Source organism: Magallana gigas, chromosome 5 (genome assembly GCF_963853765.1).
Source record: "Magallana gigas chromosome 5, xbMagGiga1.1, whole genome shotgun sequence".
Lineage (NCBI taxonomy): Eukaryota > Metazoa > Mollusca > Bivalvia > Ostreida > Ostreidae > Magallana > Magallana gigas.
The window spans coordinates 47,498,595-47,519,236 of NC_088857.1; the positions used below are offsets into that span (position 1 = coordinate 47,498,595).

Genomic DNA, 20,642 nt, shown 5'->3' on the forward strand with positions numbered 1-20,642 from the left:
CAGCATATTTAACATAAATGAGTTGCATGTCAGCATATTTAACATAAATAAGTTGCATGTCGACATAAATAAGTTGCATTTAGCATCTTAGATGTCACATGTTGGCGATATCTGAGATTTTTTTATAATTCTCATTTGATTGCAATTTTCTTGCATGTCAACATAGTTATGTTTCATGTTGACATAACTATCTTGCATGTCAACATATTTATCTTGCATGTCAACATATTTGATAGAAAAATAACTTGCACACAAGGGCAGATCGAGATATACCACCATACCGGAGCTTGCATATGGCCTTCATTATTGATTAAACTGGTACAAAACAGTGTTATTAAGGGGCAAACACTTAATTAGTGAGGGTATTACTGTCTAATGACAGCATATAGTTATAATATTATATCTACTCCTTTATTAAAAAGAGTTTTCTCTACAAGGTTTCTGGCATCATATTTTTAGCTGCGGGAGCGTACTAAATAACATGTAAATATGGCTGTTCCATGTATGTTTCATATCCCAGACTGAGATGGCTTTACAGCTACGATACACATATATTTCTTACAAAAAAACATCAGTATGAATATTAATATAAGAACTGGCCATGGATGGCGTCGGTCCTATGACACACCCAGACAAATTATCATGCCGCGCTAACGCCGTCGTACATAAATAACCCACAAGGTAATGATGCGGGTACACAGCAGAAAGCGTTGATCATGAAAGGTGTAAGCCGTCACTTGGTTTTCTTTTTAATATGTTTCAGTTTAATTAGAGAAACGAGATCAGGTGGCGGTAATTGTCGAAGAGATTCTGACTGTGGCGCTAATGCCTTTTGTAATAATAACGACTATTGTGAGTGTGAGACCGGGTTCTACGACTTTCTCCCTCTTACTACAGCTCGGAGCGACGGATGTCTGGGTGAGTATATCAAGTAAAAAGACTAACAAACAGACGGACGGACCAACAGACAGAAGGACAAACATAACAGAGAGAGAGAGAGAGAGAGAGATGTTGACAAATGTGTATAATAATGTCATTATAATGATTAACATACACGTAATCTGTTAATTGGTAGTTTGGTTTTTGTTTTTAAAGAAGGTATTGGTACTAATTTACATCATCTGATTGATAACTAATTATTGATTAGCGTTATTCGTCTTTATAGAAAAATACAAACATTACGCAGGATAAAAATGGGACCTCGATTACCTTATATAGAAAGCGGTGAAACAAGTTTAATTCCTCATAAGAGCTCGGGGCATGACAAATGATTTATAACAGATAATCATTAATCTTACAGGCAACTGTGATGAATTGGGAAGGACCAATCAGTGCGAGGGAAACACCCAGTGTATCCTCACACCACAGGGGTACGGAGAATGTACATGCCCAGAGAATACATTTGGACCACCAGAATGTCGTGGTAACGTAAATATAATCAGGCACGTAGCATCAGGGGGGCCGGGGGGGGGGGGGCATGCCCCCCCCCCCCCCCACTTTTTCTCGCAGTAACAAATTTTTAAAAATTTACATTTTTTTTTTTGCTTGTCAAGATTTTTTGGATGAGTCTGCCCCCCCCCCCCCACTTTCAAAAACGATGCTACGTGCCTGATAATTCGTATTTGCACCGTTCTAATCTATCGCGTGCTGTCGAATACAGATTCTGATACATTTGTGTCTTAATTTTAATTGCTCAGGTGATTGCAAATCCAGCTTACAATGTGGTTTTCATGGCAACTGCGAGGGTGGCAAATGTGTGTGTTTTCCGGAATTTGAAGGAAAATATTGCGATGGTAATTTTTTTATGTTAAAATTTTACTTAGTTCCTTACCAATAAAAAATAAAACAGCATATTTTCTACATAAGTATTGGAAAGATCATTGATCTACCAATGATATATTTTTGATAGATCCGCCTAATTATAAAAGTTGGAATGCTTAAAAATAAAACGAAAGATGTCTCTCTTGCTTGACATCCATTTGCCTTACTTTGCAGTTAAAACCCCAATGAAGCCTAGAGGGAACTTGTACTTGTTGCTGGGAGCCGCTGCGCTTCCCCTGATACTCCTTGTTCCCGCAGCTTTTGCCAGCGCTGTGTCCTCGGGCTAATACGAAAACTTGCCAGTATCATGCATGTAACTGTGAAATAAAATATCTAAAACGTTGTATTTTGTTATATATGAATTCATGATGTGAACTTTTTTATATTGAATTACAACATTGTTCGGGTTATTTATTTATTTATTTTCATTTTTTTCTACTGGGATCAGGAATGGATTACAATTAGGTCACAGAAATATATAAAATAGAATCATTTTGAAACGTGTGAAACTGATATGAAAGCATACTAATGTAATTTAGTTAATGGAACTTGAACACGATATGAGTTTAAAAAAATCAAATTTTATTCCCGTATTTATAATGTTAATTTTTTTTTTAAGCATTGTTATCGTTTACGTATTTTTGTGGTTTCATTTTTTTTTTCAAATCTTGGTTTCTTTTTTTAAAAGAAACTATTTATGATCCTTTTGATTCAGTTTACATGTATATTGTTTATCATGATTTATTGCGTTAAAGTATGGTATTTTTAGTGTAAATGATTTGTAAGCAAAATCTAGACCCGAGCTTTTGCTTACTTTACGTTGAATTTTCTGATGTAATAAATACTTCGAGCTTTAACTTATGGTCACTTATTTAAAATGCTCAAGAAAACTATTCATAAATTATACATAATAATTGAAAAAAAAAAATTCCAGTTTATTTAGACAATAAAACATTCCTCTTCCTCAGTCATGAGATATCAAAATGAAATGTTTACACAAAATTATGGGACTGAAGAGTATTCTTAATAGTGTGAATGCTTAGCTTGTGAAATAAATGAAAGAGAGAAAAAAACAGGCTTAAATTGCATAAATTTATACAAGCCTGTTTGTATTGTAGTTGATATACATGAACAGGTATAAAAACCAGAATAAAGTTACTTTATTCAAAGTTAGAAGTGGTATAACTCGTAAAGCATATGATCCCTTCAGTGGCGAATTCAAGGGGGGGGGGGGTACCCGCCCCCCTTCCCCCAAAATTGTCAAAACAAAGTTAAAGCATACTCCTTCTGGCATAAAAATGATAACTTGCGAGTTTTATAATTATCAGCTTTTTGGAAACCCGGGGGATTTCTCTACAGTCGACTGATTTCAAAACTTTAATATGAAGAAAATCCGTGATTTCAATGCTGTAATTTATAACGAATAGAATGCATAAAAGCCCTATTTTAGTTACGCTATTATAGTTCAAATGTGACCATTCGTCCACCTTTAAGTATTACTAGTATTGGATATACCAGCTATAGTGTTTTTAACTATTCTTCCATATTTATCATAATATAAGCTGGCAGTTTTATCTTTTTTTTATTAAATCCATTTACACCGTCACTGAATAATGTTCAGTCATTCGTAAAAAAAAAAATTAAAGGAAATAATTTATATATATCTGCAAGGCAGAGGGTTTTGATGGGATTACTGCAGGTCTCTTTAATCCTCAAATCTTTAAAAATTGTAAATAATTTTATTACTTTTAAGTATAATCACGAAAAGAAATACTCTTTTTACTCTACAAAATCTCTAGAATCCTTAAGCTACCGGGAGTTTTGCCCCCTGGACCCCCAAACCCCCTGGAGCCCCCTGTAACTTTCTGGATTTGCTCAGGACTGTCATTGGCTAAGAACCTTTATGAAAGGCGAAATTATAAGTTACATAGTTTGTAATTGACTTAAAATGGTTTATACGTGTACGTGTGTGTGGCCAGGCACGTAGCATCGATTTTGAAAGTGTGTGTGTGGGGGGGGGGGGGGGGCATACTCATCCAAAAAATCTTGACAAGCCAAAAAAAAAAATAGGAGGGAAATGTCTTCAAAATCCTAATCCGGGGGGGGGGGGGGGGGGGGGCTGGCGAGGAACTTTTAACTTCGAATTCTCTCATTTCTAATCCAATTTTTTACATACTCCCAAAAAAGTGGGGGGGCCAACTTCATGATAATTCAATTTTTACTATGTACATTAAAAAAAATTGTTTGGTGCGGGCAGCCCCCCCCCCCCGGCCCCCGCCTGATGCTACGTGCCTTTGTGTGGCCATTAAATCTCTGCTCTTGCCCCATATGGGATTAACTATCCGCGTAAATATATAAACCATAGAAGCCACGGTCAACTGTAGAGTATACCGTCATATAGTATACATTGTAGCGCCTTTTAAACAGGCTTATGGAAAGGTAGTTTACGTATTAATTGTGATAGACACTACACGCCCAATTCACAAAAATATCTTTAACACAGTTTCACAGTTTTATCTTTATAATCACAACAAAGTGCAGTGGCGTCGGAAGCAAATTGAAAGTGGGGGGCTAGACTAATCCTCAGAAATCTTGATAAGCAAAACCAAAAAAACTATTCCCAAAATCATGAAAATCCCAATCCAGGGGGGGGGGGGAGTAAAAAAATTTTACCTACCAAAATTTCTTTTTTCCCGAATCATGAAATACCTAATTATATATATAATCCAGGGGGGGGGGGGGGATAGTATACCTATGACTCCAACTTCTCAATATTTCAATCTTTTCAAGGTAAATTTAGGATCAATTATGTTTGCTGCGAGAAAAAGTGGGAGGGGGGGCTGAACCCTCTATGATGCTTTGTACCTAATGGTTAGGTCTAACTTTGCAAAAAAAGTGGGGGGCTACGGTTCCGACGCCTATGAAGTGTTTTTATAGTCGCCTTGATAAGTTGAGGAGCGTGCCCCAATCTTGGTATCTTGGATCCACCCTTCTATTTTTCCCGCGGAGATGGCCAGTTCATTGAAAAATGATTACAGTTGCATGTTCATTACAATAAAAAAAAAATCCAGAAAATAAATTCGTGGGAAAATAAATCACCTAATTTATATTAGATAAATGATTAAAGCACTTTGAAATTTCAAAACGACATACTTTGCAATGTTCGCGGAAAATAACATTCCATGCTGTTTCTGTTTCGGACTTTGCCATACCGCAGAGCAAGATGGCGGCCTCCATGAAAAAGAAATGATAAACGTGAGAATATTGCTGTTTCTGTTAAGAAATGCAATGAGTTGATGCAACTGTTTGTCGAAGTGATGTAATTAATCATGTTTAACTTTTCGCAAATACTGGATTTCAGTTCAGGGTGAACTAAAAGCACTTTAAATCGAACCAATATTGACAAGTAACGTTACCTGATACTATTATAGAGCCACAAACAGAAGGAATACGTTTATTTCTGCTTCAAAAATTAAGTAATTAAATCAAATGCACAATAAATACATGTCTATAGTAACTGATATTTAATAATTAAAACAATGAGCCGATTGGTAATGTGAAAAGTGTGTGAGTTTGGCTGTTTACAGGTCCAGTACAATCACTATATTAGTATATATTTACCTACATAGCTTCATTTACCTACATAACTTTATTTACTTACCTAAGATAGGTTTATTTAGCTACTCAATCATACTTTTATCTTAAGTGGGCATTTGTACTTAAAGCCACACTCAGGTGCAGCAATGATTTTCAACATGGAACTGATCTGAAAACAATTCATATAAAAATCACTCTTAAAATGTTGCGCTTTGTGCAAATGCAATCAAAGTTCTGAAAGTTTTGGGGCTATGTATAGCTGTTTATGTGTTTCCAAAAAGCTACTTCTCGAATGGAATTTCAAAGAAGAACAGTTCTGGTTAACATGATGATTGATTGGTAATAATTCAGCACAGTGTGAATTTAAGTAATAACACTTTTCCATGCCGTATTGCACCCAAGGTGTCATACAGTTACTCAATCAATAAAAATGCATGTTTTCCTTCAAATTGTTCAAAAGAAGCAATGTTATAAGTAGTTTGGCTGTGGGTTACTTTTATAAAACTACACAGTACAAATATAAGTTGACAGTTCCTTGTGGACTTTTGTCGGTTTTACATAAAATGCAACATTGCATAAAGGTAGCTACTAAATAAACCTATTTCAGGTAGGTACATAAAGCTATGTAGATTAATCCAGCTATGTAGTTTAATCTAGTGATTGTCTTCATCCTTTTTAACAAGTGCTATAGGTGCATGGTGTTTGGTTTTGAACAAGTGACAGATGCATGGATTTGCATTGACTTAAATTATTAAGATCTATGGTGTATTATTTTTTGTAAGGAATTCTAATGATCATGTTGGATTGGAATCATCATTCAACACACAGCATGTGCTTGTTTCTATAATAAAAGTTATCCCAAATAAAGTAATACACTGTATGTAATAAAGCATACAAGGTATCTAATTCCAAACTTCATGTTTACAACCATTTTCTTCTGTGAATTTATCTACAAAATAAATTAAAAGACATTACTGCTTTTGTTACCGCCTATCTGTGTAAACAGCATTCAAACATTGCTCACTGACTTAAAAAGTCATTTTACACCAGCAGACATAATATACTCCTCTCAGGCAGCCTGAACGTAAGCCTCCCTTGAATGAATAGATTATGTAAATCAAGCATCATAAAAGAGAAGTGAAGTAAACAATTTTTGTTGTGTTTCATGACCACAATATTAAATATGACAGTTCTCCATGAAATTTAGAGTTAGATACCATGTGTTATTTAAATATTTTTTAGCATTGAGGCAAACATCTGTTGCAAAAAAGTGCCTGTGATGCAAGCCAAAAGTCTTCATAAAAAAAAAAGAAAATCACAACCACTCTTACTAGCTCACTGACCATGGGCAAAATCGTTGGTTTTCAATAAAAGAAAACAGTGATGCAAATAACAATAACCCAGATACTGACCAGTTTTTCTTCTTTGCTGTTATGTCAATATTGTCCTGACTTAGTTAACTGTGCTACTGGGTATTTGACACTGCCTACAAATGTTTAATGTTGTCATGACGGAGAAACTCACTGGCTAAGATTGTTCACATTCGTAGCAAACTGAATTTATGAATGCAAATGTATTCAATTTTTTCTATGTAGGTTTTGTAATCTTAGAATGGCCACAAAAAGAAGTCACATAGATATAGACCCTGATTATGAAGATGTAACAAAGGCCCAGACTAAGAGGCAAAAAGTTCTAGAAGAGGATGGTATGCATATAGGACTGCACTTCTTTGATTGACACCAAAATATTTTTCAACATGATTGTCTTGAAAAAAATTATTGTTGCAATTAGCAGCAGATCCTTTTTTAATCTATTTTGGAATTATTGTAATGAATATTTGATTATTCACTATTGTAAATGGAAATGTCATAATATTAAGTATAGCATGAATGGATAATGGATTCACAAGCTATATTTTTTATCCACTTTTAAACTAGTATTTTCTCCTAAAATTCTTATAATAATTTGAACATAACTGAACTACAGCCAAGGAGTCTACCAGGAAGAAAATTGAGATGATAGTTAGGAAACAATTCCACCAAGAGTTTAAGAACAAAGAGAAGGAATTGGACTGTATTGACCAGGTGAGAGCAGTACCTAGGGATTTGTACTGTAAATACTGTAGATTCCTTATTTTACGTGTGTACTTAATTCCACGATTCAGTCGTTTTCTATCAAATTGCGAGAACATAAAATAGCGAATGCCTAAATTTTCTAATAGTTTTATGTTGTTTACATCTGTCCAAGAAATAAAAGTTAGATTGAAAAATTCGCGAGATTAACTACATATTTTAATTATCTGCATTAAATTAGGAATCTATAGTAAATAATTTAGCTACCTGAGTCTTCTTGTTGCCGCCATGTGTAAGATAAAGTTTAAGATACTGACTTTCTAAGAACTGCATAGTCTCAACACTGTGGTAAGTGTATCCAAAACATTTTCTAAAATAGTATTTACTGTCTGATATTGTATGCTTGTTGTCTGTTTCAAACTTATTTTTAAAAGGAAAAAAACTCTTGAGGACTTGTTAGCTGATATGGTTTCCTCAATCAAAAACCAAATTGTCTCTTTTTAGACACATACAACAAATAAAAGTGACCAACTTAAGTTTTTACAAATAATGAAATTAAAAAATCATCATGCAAGATTCACACTATGTACTGATTTTTGTTCAGACATGTTTTTTTTTATGAATTGCTTAGAATTGTTTTTTCGACACCTTTCAGAGCCTGAGACATAGCCAGATGATGGCCGACAGACTACGGGCCTGTATTATTGCCAATTACTATGGAGCAAGCCAACAAAAATTTGTAAAGGTATGTACGTCAAATTGATTTATGTTGCATTAACCATACCTGTGTATCTTATTATAAAATGAAGTCAAGTGTCTAAATTTTGTTCAAAATAAGTATTTATATTCCAGAAGTCTAGCTATTCATTATCTCTTTGTTTTACAAACTTTGTAGTTCAATTATGTCTTACAATTTAGTAGTCAAAAGTTCTTTAAAGGTTCATGTAATGAATTCATTAAATCTAAGATTGTTTATGATTATGACCATTTTTGAATAGGAAGGGTGTCATTGCATATATGTTCATTTTGTGATCATGCTCTATGATCTTGAGAACCCTTAGCTTGATAAAAAAAAAAAGGTCTTAACAATGTGTTTTTACTAGAATAATTATTTGATATAACCAATACCTTCACCTCTGCAAGAAATGTTGATTTTTCTAAAATCTAGAGATTAAAAATTCCATATTAATTGTCTAGAACGAACCAGTGGACTATGACATCATACTGGTAATTCCACTGACATTGAGAATTTAAAATGACAGCATAATACAGTAGAACATGGATATATTTCAAAACAACCAGACTCCTGTGTCGTTTTCTGGCTGAATCTGTTAAAGATCGCTTTCTCCCATGTGTCGATCTCTTTTCCTCTGACATCTTCATCTAAATGACCAGCGGTTAGTTTTGCGCACTGTGTTCTACGAGCAGGATCTTAGTGAATAGAGCTTAGATATTAAAAGCCAAATTTTTGTGTGGATGACAAAAATTCAATCCGGCACTTTGTTTATTAAAATTAAAAAGATACAGCGAACAGGCTTATAATGAATTGACGCTTACATCGAAGGGATTTTCATTCCCCATGCATGAATTTATTACATGTTGTAAAATTGACAGATATCACGAAATACGCTTATAATGAAGCAAAATTGCCGGTCCCTGGCACTTGGTTAAAAGCATGTTTTACTGTTTATCATCACAAAAGTTTTTATGTTGTCATTTAACAGCTATGTGATTTACCATTGAGTTTGAAAATTGGGCTGTCCATATTTAATGGAAAGAGAAATTGATGCATTGATTTTCACTGTGAAATAACAGGGTGAGTCTCAGCAAGCTGTTCCCATTCACCCCACGGTCCGCGACACGCTGGGTAAACGCCCCCTCAATACCATCATCAAAGTGGAACCAAAGACGGAAATCGACGCCACAGAGAGACTGATGATGAAACAGGAGCCATTGGAAGAAAAAGAGGTACAGATGTGAACCAAAAAAGTCATTTTAAAATTGTAACATATGAAAGGTGTCATGATTTTAACAATTAAAAAAATGTAAGAAGGCAGAGTCTAGTGTCTATTTCACATTTCATTGTGCTCTATGGACGAAAGAAAAGAATCTGTAGCACCCATTAATATATAAACCTTCATCATGAAAATTTAATGGATGGATGGACAAATGAACCAAAAGATATATTTTCGTGTACATTTTGTGTGAAATATATATACACTGTTTGATACTATTTTACTTCTCTTTCAGACAAAAGAAACCAGTTTTATCAAAGAGGAGCCATCTTTCAATGAAATAACAAGTCGATCAGATCGATTTAAAGTTAAAAAGAGGATAGTTATTGGAAATGTTTCAAAGTTAGTTCTTGAAACATCTGTTTGAAAGTTATTGTAAACCATTCCTATGTAGGTGCAAGAGAAGTGTTTTTGATGTTGAAAGTACGTTTACTTACTGGTTAATGTTGCTAACCACTGAATGTAAATGCAATATACATAAATGTATTAAAGTCCTAATAGGGGAACTTGTGCAAACAAAGAACCTCAACATCAGTGATTCACAAATTAAAGTTTGAGCTAAATTCAGCTGCTTATAAAAGCTAGTTTATAACATTTATAATACCGGGGTACTTTATCCTGCTTTTAGTTTCCAATGCAGCATTGTATGTTTTTTTTGACTGGGTTTGAACATTGATTTCTCAGGTACATCCCAGTAGACAGAAGAGATGAAAATGACCAGTCTACACACAAATGGATGGTCTATGTCCGGGGTCCCAAAGGGGAACCTAATGTTGACCACTTTGTGAAGAAAGTCTGGTTCTTCTTACACCCAAGTTACAGGCCCAACGACTTGGTGGAAGTTTCGTAAGTTTTGACGTTTATTGTTCCATTATTAAATCCTGTTGAAATATTATATAGAAGTTCATATACATGTATAAGCTTACATTTATTCACTTTATATTACCTTTTTTTCTTGGTTTAACAGTTATGAAGTCCTTATTAAAATTTGTATTATTTATAATGAGCTGGCCTTTCATATTGACATTGTCAGTTAGTGAAAATTGGCATCCACACAATTTAGTAACTACACAGGATGTCTTTATTGTCCCACCTTGATTTTACAGGCAAGCCCCTTTCCACCTGACCAGGCGTGGGTGGGGGGAATTCCCTGTTCGAGTTCAGCTGTACTTCAAGGACTCGAGGAACAAGAAAGTGGACGTTATCCACCAACTGAAGGTGACTTAACTGTAGACGTCTTATTTTAATTCCACAATTCTACCATTTTTCATCAAAGTGCAAGAGTATATAATCAGGAGCACCAAAGGTTTTGATGTTATTTCATAAAGTTCACATATTTTAGAAAAAAATTAAAGTGAGATTTTGAAGTCCCTGAGGAATGCTTCTCTCAATTTTACACTGATATTAATTCTTTCTATTCAATTAAGAATTTAATGTACTCGCGCAAAGTTATAAAATTATCAAGACATTTTTCTGATTAATTAAAGATGAAATGATGAATCTCTCTTTAAAATTTTTTAGTTTAATTTGAGTTTTGTTTATGTTCTTCAGCTTGACAGAACGTACACAGGTCTACAGACACTAGGATCTGAAACGGTAATACTATAGGAGAAAATATGCAGTGAATTCTTACATAGTTAATTCAGTGTTCATGTAGCCTATCGTTGATAAATACTGTCAATTCACTAGATGCATCTATCTTATAAACAACGTTTTACATGAATTTGAATGTAATTGCCTTTAAAGTAACCTGAGTCACTTTGGTGGCCATATATTTGTCCATTGTTGAGTGCAGTTCATTATTGATTTGCTCATCAAAGCCTCTTTACTGAAACTACCATGTTAATCTCTACCAAATTCTAAACATCTGAAAAGAGGATAGAATTATGAAACTATGATTGATTCATGTTATGTAACACGAAGATTGTTGGGTTTTTTTCAGGTGATAGATGTTGAATTGGAGAAAGAAATTGAAGTAAAGCCAGTGGTGAAAACTTTCAATGGACCACCTGTCAACCAGATAGACATGGAGACAAACATAACAATACCAGAATTTATGTCTCCAATAAAAAAAGAAATCAAGCAGGAAAAATTATCACCAAAGTCAACAAATTCAAGGACACCAAATAAGAATCTCAGTACATCTCAGAGTGACTCAACAGATGTCTCCAAATTTTCCCCAAATAATAAACAATCCAATATGACCTTGACCTTAGGAACTCTAGGATCCTTGACCTCTCGCAGCATAAATAAGACAGGAGCAGCAGAGGGCGAACAGACTGGAACCCCAATCAATGGCTTGAAGCAGAAATTGAGTCAGGGTACCAGTTCTTCTAGTGGTTCAGATGGTACTGTCTCAAAGCATTCTTCAGAGCTGCAGAAAATTTTGCTTCAAAGCACACCTTCTTCTTTAGCAAACAGTTCCCAAGCCACGCAAGGCAAAGTGACACAGGTTGTGCAGTCAGTTAAAGGAATGCAGAAAGATAATTCAAGTACTGTGATACCTGTTAATTCAGGCAAAGTGAATTCTCAGAACACAAAATCTCCACAGAAGTGTGTTGTTTCACAAGGCGGTCAGCCTCCTTCAGTTGGTCAGGTTTCCCTACCACCCACACAGCTGCCTTCTGGGTCACTGGCCACACCTGCTCAGACTTTGTATATTCGCTGCAAAGACAACCAGGGAAATATATTTCTTGTGCCTCATCATCTGTTGAAAACTGTTCCAGGCACTCCCACAACGATTCCATCAGTTAATTCTCAAATTTCCAAGGGAACTGTTCCAAGTCCCAAAACAACTCCTACTAAGGCAACTCCTCAGAAACAAAGCAATGTGATTCTAACAGAAAACCCCACCAAAGTTGTCTCATCTAGTCCTGCTAAACCCCTAACGTCTAATACAACAGTTCAGCCCATTCTTGTGAGTCATGCAACCTCTCAGCTGTCTTTAGGAGCAAAAGCAGTGTTTCAGAAACCTCCCATGCAAAATTCTCCACTTCTCATTCGGTCTTCAGTGCCAGTGACAAAAAGCAATATATCTCCAGCTTCATCACTTCCTAGTCCTGTGTTGTTAATTAAAACTGAGGTCAGCCCAGCGAGGCCAGCACTAACAGCCGGCCAGCCGATCAAAACGCTGGACAAAAATGAAAAAGAAGTGCAGCAGCCAAGTCAGTTACAACTTCATTTACAGGGACAGATTTCTCAGAACCAGCTTAAGGTGACAAGTCAAGGATTGAAATCTGTGCAGCCAGCTGGTAAAAGCAAAGTCTCCAAACAAATGGAAACTGTGACTCTCATCCAAAAATCTGACTCTAATTTGGAAAACAAAATTCCTAGCAAGACTTGTCAGCTAGCCTCTTTACTAAAAGGGGATATATCTGCTGCTCATAGAAACGCAGTCAAACAAGTGACTTTGGTGACCGGTGTGAACACTACTTCAGCACAAGTGTTGGCAAGTCAAAACACTTCCCAAAATATTTTAGTTCAGAAAACAGTGGTCTCTTCCAAGGATACTTCCAACTCCAATGGAGGTATGAGAATAGTAAAAAACTCTGGAGATGCTTCTGTCTCTGGTGATCAGGGTGTCAAGGTACAGCAGACTTCAGTGGGCATGCTTCCTCAAGCTATTCCTATTTCAGCACCGTCAAAAACTATGCACTCAGTCATTCTTGTTAATCAGGACATCAGCAAAGTGCCTGTAAATGCTCATCCGTCTAGAACAATCAACCACAGTGTGTCAGCTCAGTGTACTGAGACTGTGATGCTTTCTTCCTCTGTCAGATATTCCTCTGTACCCAGCTCTTCTGCCACAACCCTTGCAACTGCTCCTGCAAATACTGCAAAGCAACAAACAGTAAGACCAGGAGATAGTCTCTCAGGGTTTGCTACAGGAAGCAAGGAGCCTATGAAGACTGTGATAGCCAAGATTGGAACCCAGACTTTGCTTCTACAGTTACCTGTGTCTGATTCAGGGACCGTGAACAAATCTGTTGACCCTCCAAAGGTTAGTAAACCTGTCAAAAAGGTGGAGGTGCCATCCAATGCTGCACTGATAGAGACTCTGAAGAAACAAGCAGCAGAGAAGGAGGCCAAAATGAGGGCAGCGGCCAGGATGTCCTACATGGAGAGAAAGCTTGGGGTACCTGTCAGAGTGGACTCAAAGGATGAAAAAAGAATTCACAAGTGGAAGAAGAAGACACCTCCGGAGGAGAAGATGCTGGGCTTGTCGAGGTATCAGGAGGAAGACCTGGGGCCTGTTAAAGCTGTGGATCCTCTGCGGTAGGTTCTTAATTTGAATTGTTCTTTTACTGTAAAAAATACTGTACATATTGTGCTTTAAAGTGCTGTTACCATGTTCAGATGGGTTCTTTGTTACAATTAATCTTGTTGTCGTCTTTTTGTAGAGTTGAAAATTATCCTGATGTTCAGTCTTTGATTCGCGCTGCCATTAAGAGGCATCCCATTGTGTCTTCTACAGCAAGTAAGTGTGGCCCAGTCTACAGCAACAGAGGCGTAAATAGTCCCACTCTATTTAAGGTTTACGAATGCTCTGTGACTATCAAATGATGTAACTATTGGTATTATACAGCAATGTTAAATAGGTAACTTTATACTTCATGAATAGAATAATAATGATTCTTATGTAGTTTGTTTCTTTTATCATGGTATATGTACGATTCATATCTATTTGAAGAAATATCGTGAATCAAACAGAATGCACAGTAGCAATCTTGACCATAATTGACCTTTTAATTATACACATGTAAATCAAATGTTAAATACTAGTATTCCTGACAAATGAAATTCAAGATGAAGAGACACATTATCTCTATTCTAAAAGAGGCAGTCAGCATGTAGCTTATTGTTTCTTGTATATTGTAGATATTCACCAGCATCCATATTGTGCCCGCACAAATGAGCAATGGTTGGGTTGGAATGTTGGCAAGAGAAGAGCTTCTGAGGTCAGTACAGCAATAAGTTAATCTATTTGTAACTCTCTCCATGGCAAAAGAGAAACTGAGGCTACCCTTGAAAACAATACTAGATAAATTACTTGTACAGTTTGTTCAATAGATACATATAATGTATGATAACTTCATCTTTAATTACAGAATAATTATTCTTAAATAGAAATGTACAAATTTTGGGATAGTGGCACCTTCTTCTCTCTGGAGATTGGAAAAGAGTGTATTGATTTTGAAACTGATAGTTTGCATTCATCAGCTGGTTGAAAGTATCAGTTGTAAAATGTAGCTCAACATTGGCACAGGTGCTTCAAGCAGCCCAGAGAGACTTGAAATTACTAGTTAGAACAACAATGATAAGATATCACTGACATTGTCATACTGACATTGTTATCTCTGACATCATCATACTGACAGTGTTATCACTGACATTGTCATACTGACAGTTTTATCACTGACATTATCATATTGACAGTGTTATCACTGACATTGTCATACTGACAGTGTTATCACTGACATCGTCATACTGACAATGTTATCCTAGACATTGCCATACTGACAGTATTATCACTGACAGTATTATCACTGGCATTGTCATACTGACAGTGTTAACAGTGACATCGTCATACTGACAGTGTTATCCCAGACACCGCCAAACTGACAATGTTATCCCAGACATCGTCATATTGACAGTGTTATCACTGACATCGTCATACTGACAGTATTATCACTGACATTGTCATATTAACAGTGTTATCACTGATATCGTCATGCTGACAGTGTTATCACTGGCATTGTCATACTGACAGTGTTATCACTGGCATTGTCATACTGACAGTATTATCCCAGACATATCTATACTGACAGTGTTATCCCAGACATCGTCATATTGACAGTGATATCCCAGACATCGCCATACTGACAGTATTATCACTGACATTGTCATACTGACAGTGTTATCTCTGACATCATCATACTGACCGTGTTTCTGAATTGTAGTGGCAAAGAGCAGCAGCATGTCAGAAATATTTGAAGAATCTGTTGAATGGAAACCAGTTTAAAGGGAACCAGTTGTGGACTGTAAAGCAAATAGTTTGCTGGAGCCGTCTGCATGCTTATAGTCCACATTATCTCGGCAAGTATATTATACTTGATCATGATACGTAAGTTATCATCAGACATTAGACTGTAAACTAAACATTATATGTTTGTCATAAATGTTTTGAGACTTGCAATCAAATGTTAACGTTTGCTCACAGGTTTTAATTGTTGTGGACCAGTGCTTTTTTCTGTAGGAGTTATATAAAATGACTGTTGCAGATATTGTTTCATTGAAAATTGAAAATTGACACATTAATTCTTGGATCAAAGTAGTGCATGCACAGAGTAAAGCCCCTGGCTCAATATGAAAATGAAACTAATGTTAAAATGTTGGAAAAATTTTATTCAAACTCAGAATGAAAAATTCATTTCAGAAGAGAAATAAGATTCAGTTATTACGATATTTCTTTAGTGCATTATATTAGTTATTTAAGGGGGCTGGGGGGTGGCTGCCATTTTAGACAATAATGATCTCCTTTAAAAGAGGAGCTCCATATAAAGATGATGGGAAATGATGAAATCTTATATTAAAATATATGAAATTTTTCTTTATCAAATAGTAGTTGATAGCTTCAGAAATCGCATATAAAATTTTCAAATAAATCTGATGGTTTTATATTTTATTATATTTTGACCCCCCAGCCTCCTTAATTGGGTATTCTTTGATTTCAGAGAAGACACTTCATCCGACAGGGGTAGATTTTCCGATGAAGGATATGCGGACAGGAAGTGGATTCTCTTCGGCCACGGACAGCTATGACACGGTGTCCGCGATGGATCAGATCAACAGGAAGTTACAGAGAGAGAGCTGCTCCGACGATGAGGTGGATATAGTGTCCACAGGTAGTGCCAGGATTTAATGCTTGTCTCATCTCAAATTATGGTCAAGATCTAGTAAATGAAAGGAATTTTAGATATGAAATCTTTTAATGACATTTCATAACAATATTTTCAATGAAATATGAAGAAAATCAGATATATTAAAATCTTTCAGTTGTTTTTTTTTACTTGTCGTACAAATGATATATGTATTGATGCAGAGGTGTCAGAGAAACAGATCATTTTTTTTTTTTTATTTTAGTGTAAATTTTTTCTATATGATGCCTTCAGGTTTACACACATTCTAAATAAATCTCAAACAACTTATCAGTGCTGTTATGGGATTGTAACATAACAGATGCATATTTATCTCTCACTTCAGAACCCCCCGTTCGGAAAATCAAAGAGGAACCCAAGGTGGAGAAAGAGCCCCCTGACAACCCAGTGATGCTTCCCCCCTCTGATGAAGCTCAGTTTGTGCATGATCTTACTCAAAAGGTAAATCTTATTAATAAGGGGTCAGGTTGTAGTATTTACTTTGCTAAATTTACTTGTTTATCCATTATTTCATTCTCATCATAAATTGAATTTGTATAGCAAAGCTGCAATTAAGTTTTGTGTAATTATTTTAAAGCGAAATTGCAGTTAAGATATGTGTATCCTTTTAATTTTTGTGAAATTCTCTACACACTAAAGAAAGTTAAAGTTTTACGCATAACTGATGTTTATTTGACTTTTCATCAGAAGAATATAAGATGGTGTATAAACTGTATGGAACTATTTTAGATTGGAGTTAAATTTGATCCTGCTCCTGTGGTGGATGATGTCTATGGGTCAGTTTCAGAAGATATGATATTTAAGGTAAGTTATCAATATCTAATTTCGAATCCTTTGGTCATGGAAGTATATAAAGTGTAAGCAAATTCCAATGTACATGTAAATGTATTTTGCATATTATCATAGACAGTGGGACTCTTGATGCATCACATTTTGTAAGATATAATGAACTAGCATGTGTGTTAGCAGGATATTTAAGTATATGAGTGCTTCTTTCTTTGAACAACTGTAATTTGGAATAAATGCTTTATTAGTAATTTGACACAATGTCTAGGCTAATTTATTCTTGTTCTGTCTATGGCAGACAATGCTGAGCTTCGTGGAGGACATAATGACAGAGACATTCTCCATCAAAGTTAACATGGGCAGGTAAGTCAAGAGCACCAACTCCTGTCTGTGTGACACTGTCAAGAGAGGCTGATCCTTGTTAAGTTCTAAGGAAAAATATTGTTTACCTACCGTATACCAATTTCTGCAATGATCTAATTTTTGTTTTATTTCACAATCCCTTTCTCATCGCAAAAACAGCAATACCCAGAAATTATATCCAGTATTGCTTGCTGTTGGTTTTTTTATTAATCAAAAAAAAATGACTGACACAAATGAAAATAGGTTCCATATTCTGTATTTACTTTACATAAATGAAAGTAAAATTTCTAAAACAGTACATGTTCTTGATAATTGCAATTTAAGGATATATAATGGAACTTAAATATCACATGCATTGTACTTACACAATTGAAGTTACAGTATTAGTATCGTGATGGGGTTTATATTATATAATTTTGCCAAAGACTAAAATGTGGCTATTTCATTGGATAAAACTCATCATCAAACACATCATTGTCTCTATATTTTTTGAGTCGTTTAATAGTCAGTAGTACATGTAGATGTCCATAACAACATTTTTCATTTTATTTCTTTCTTCATTTTATCAATCTTCAAAAACTTTGGGTCCTCTACAAAAATGTTACTGAGGGTCTACAGAAATATGTTGGATTATTAAGTACATGTACACAGAAGGCAAGATGCATTGTTAACCACATAGAAAACGAGGCTTTTCCTTCTGTTGACTTAAACAACCCAACATATTTCTGTAGACAGTCATTAACAAACCTAATAAGTAATGATATTAAAAGGAATAAAATTTATCATATCTCTCTCTATTAAGGATTAAGTTTACTCAGAATGAAAAATAAAATCAACTGATGATAATGAAAACCCATCTATATTATTATCTTTTTTCTGTAATAACTATGAAAATATATAAATGATATTTTGATTTTAAAAGTCAGTAGAATATTTTTCGTAAGTGTATAGAGGATGTTTAGCTTGACAATGTGTAGTAAGATGATGGTTACTAATTGCACTGAGAGTTATCTCTCTTGTGAGAGTGTTGTTGTACCTTTAATTTAAGAACTTGGTATTGTAGGTATCCAGATGGAATCGGGGTGGTGGATGTTTATAGGGCCCTGTCTAGACTACCACAGGCCGACTTCCTAACGAACAAACGTCTTGGTATAAAGGACGTCACCAGATGACACAGGAAAGGCCAGTGACGTACGCTCGTTGTGTTATCGAGGTTATAGAAAACTGTTGTTACCTGTGTAAATTGCTGAGCATGATCAAAGAATGGTTTATGAAATCTTTATTTTTTGAAAGGTTGACCTAGATATAGCACATTTTGTTGTGCAGTGTTTTGAAAAAGGAGTCGGGTTTATTATTAGGAAAACATTTACCGGTATTCGTTTTGCTTTGCAAACATTCATCTATGAGCATTATATACCGATTTTTACCTTAGTATTTATTACATGTACCGGTATTATAAAAGTCAATATTTTTTGCAAAAATTGAATTATTACACTGTAGGAATTATTATGAATTAATTTCCTGTTGGACAGGTAATATACAAGATTTTGCTTTTGTTTGCAGTAAAAATAATTTTTTGAAAGTTTTCCTGTAATTTGATACAAATTCTTATTGAATAGGTAATATATAAGTATTGTTAAAGTGCCCAAATTTACAGGAGCAGAAATTTTTTTGATGTTAAAAAATACCTTTTTTATTGAAATGAAACCACAAAAAATATGTTGATGATTAGAATTATCGAAATATAAAAGAAAATACTTTGTAATAGCTATTGAAATACTGTTACATGTATTTATATAGATTTTATATTTATGTGTTTATTGATCAAACATGTACATTGTTATCAAATTTGACTTCACCAAGTAGTAAATAAAATTTATCAGAACTGAACAGGCATTATTATTCCTTGATACAATACTACTTTTTAGAATTTTTTTTAAAATGATTGATATTGAATTAAGACATAGGCCTATTTGGTGGATAAATATTACCTTGTAAACTGAGCGGACATCAATGATAACAGTTTGTTTATTCTCTTGATTTAAAATAACATCACTGAAAAGTATATAGAATAATTTGAAAGATCAAATAAGTAAGACATTTTGAGTGAAATAAGTGAGAGGTTCATCCAGAGTTACTTGTAAATTTAATTCTTACATAGATTTTTTTTTCTACTGTACTTCTGCAGCCAGCATACAGATAGATTGGCTGCTGTCTGAACCCCATTATTAAATTGATAAACGTATGCCTGATCATTCAACTTTCCTGAAACACACACTTTCCTTATAAGAATATAGTTTTCAAAAGTTTGTACACGTAATAGGCTTACTCAAAATTCTCTTCAAATATGTTTAAACTTTGTTTTCAAAATTTCAAAAAATGTAGAATTTTTAATTATTTTTTTTTGGGGGGGGGGGGGGCTTAGACTATAGGTTACAGGTTATATGTTTTGATATTTTGCATTTTCCGTGAGCATATAATAATACCCTTCCCCTTTTTAAAACCTGACGTTGAAATATGAAAAATTATTCCAATGTCCTAAAATTGTTATGTTGAAGCGAATCTAGCTGTGTTTGAGAGTATGTGACAAGACTGAATCCTTTATCTTTCTCTCCTTCTTAAATGAAAAAGAAATTAAATATCATTATCATTGCGTGATTTTGTTTAATTAGGATTGAATTACTTTACGCTATTTAAAGAATGTTAGATATGACTTGAGAGGCATATATTTACCCAAAGAATGGTGAATATATTCTCTGATGAAATGAGTAATGTGTTCACTAGTTGGAGTTGTCATGTCGGGGTATAAACACGTTTAAGAAGGGTTAGGGCGAGGGGGACTAGGAAACGAATGAATCAAAGTACATGTATAAAGTTTGACTAATTTAGGGGTTGGCTTAGGTAATTAAAGGATTCTTTGACATGCATTACACCTTTGATAGTCATTTTCTGATTCTGTTTAAAATTCAGTGATAGTCGAATAATTTTAGAGAGCAAGCATCTGGTATGCTCAGTGGCATTATGACCAGGAAGGAATTGTTTTACCCAAA

General features: G+C 34.8%; 2 protein-coding genes across 3 annotated transcripts; both read left to right on the plus strand.

The window, feature by feature from the left end:
* Positions 1-669: 669 nt before the first annotated feature.
* LOC105333383 (wnt inhibitory factor 1) lies at positions 670-2,387 on the plus strand. Its single transcript, XM_034452712.2, has 4 exons — positions 670-918; positions 1,301-1,423; positions 1,698-1,793; positions 1,996-2,387. Exons 1-4 carry the CDS (start codon positions 717-719, stop codon positions 2,106-2,108), a joined length of 534 nt encoding a protein of 177 aa, XP_034308603.2. The 5' UTR covers positions 670-716; the 3' UTR covers positions 2,109-2,387.
* Positions 2,388-5,019: 2,632 nt separating this feature from the next.
* Positions 5,020-19,482, plus strand: LOC105332770 (YEATS domain-containing protein 2). Of its 2 annotated transcripts, none has more exons than XM_020069128.3 (18): positions 5,020-5,076; positions 7,014-7,123; positions 7,405-7,502; positions 8,146-8,235; positions 9,306-9,458; positions 9,741-9,847; positions 10,190-10,351; positions 10,612-10,723; positions 11,057-11,101; positions 11,448-13,780; positions 13,906-13,982; positions 14,384-14,463; positions 15,466-15,601; positions 16,240-16,410; positions 16,769-16,884; positions 17,173-17,247; positions 17,528-17,592; positions 18,656-19,482. In XM_020069128.3, the coding sequence occupies exons 2-18, from the start codon at positions 7,030-7,032 to the stop codon at positions 18,762-18,764; spliced, it is 4,023 nt and encodes a 1,340-aa protein (XP_019924687.3). In that variant the 5' UTR covers positions 5,020-5,076; positions 7,014-7,029; the 3' UTR covers positions 18,765-19,482. The 2 variants fall into 2 exon arrangements, with proteins under 2 accessions (XP_019924687.3, XP_034308792.2); XM_034452901.2 differs by having other exon boundaries at positions 5,036-5,076; positions 7,029-7,123.
* The last annotated feature ends 1,160 nt before the right edge of the window (positions 19,483-20,642 follow it).

Coding starts and splice junctions, on each gene's coding strand:
- LOC105333383 (XM_034452712.2), top strand. CDS start 717: ATGAAAGGTGTAAGCCGTCACTTGGTTTTCTTTTTAATATGTTTCAGT. Junction 919..1,300: donor TCGGAGCGACGGATGTCTGG/GTGAGTATATCA, acceptor TTAATCTTACAG/GCAACTGTGATGAATTGGGA. Junction 1,794..1,995: donor TGAAGGAAAATATTGCGATG/GTAATTTTTTTA, acceptor CTTACTTTGCAG/TTAAAACCCCAATGAAGCCT.
- LOC105332770 (XM_020069128.3), top strand. CDS start 7,030: ATGGCCACAAAAAGAAGTCACATAGATATAGACCCTGATTATGAAGAT. Junction 16,885..17,172: donor TGCATGATCTTACTCAAAAG/GTAAATCTTATT, acceptor GAACTATTTTAG/ATTGGAGTTAAATTTGATCC. Junction 17,248..17,527: donor CAGAAGATATGATATTTAAG/GTAAGTTATCAA, acceptor TGTCTATGGCAG/ACAATGCTGAGCTTCGTGGA.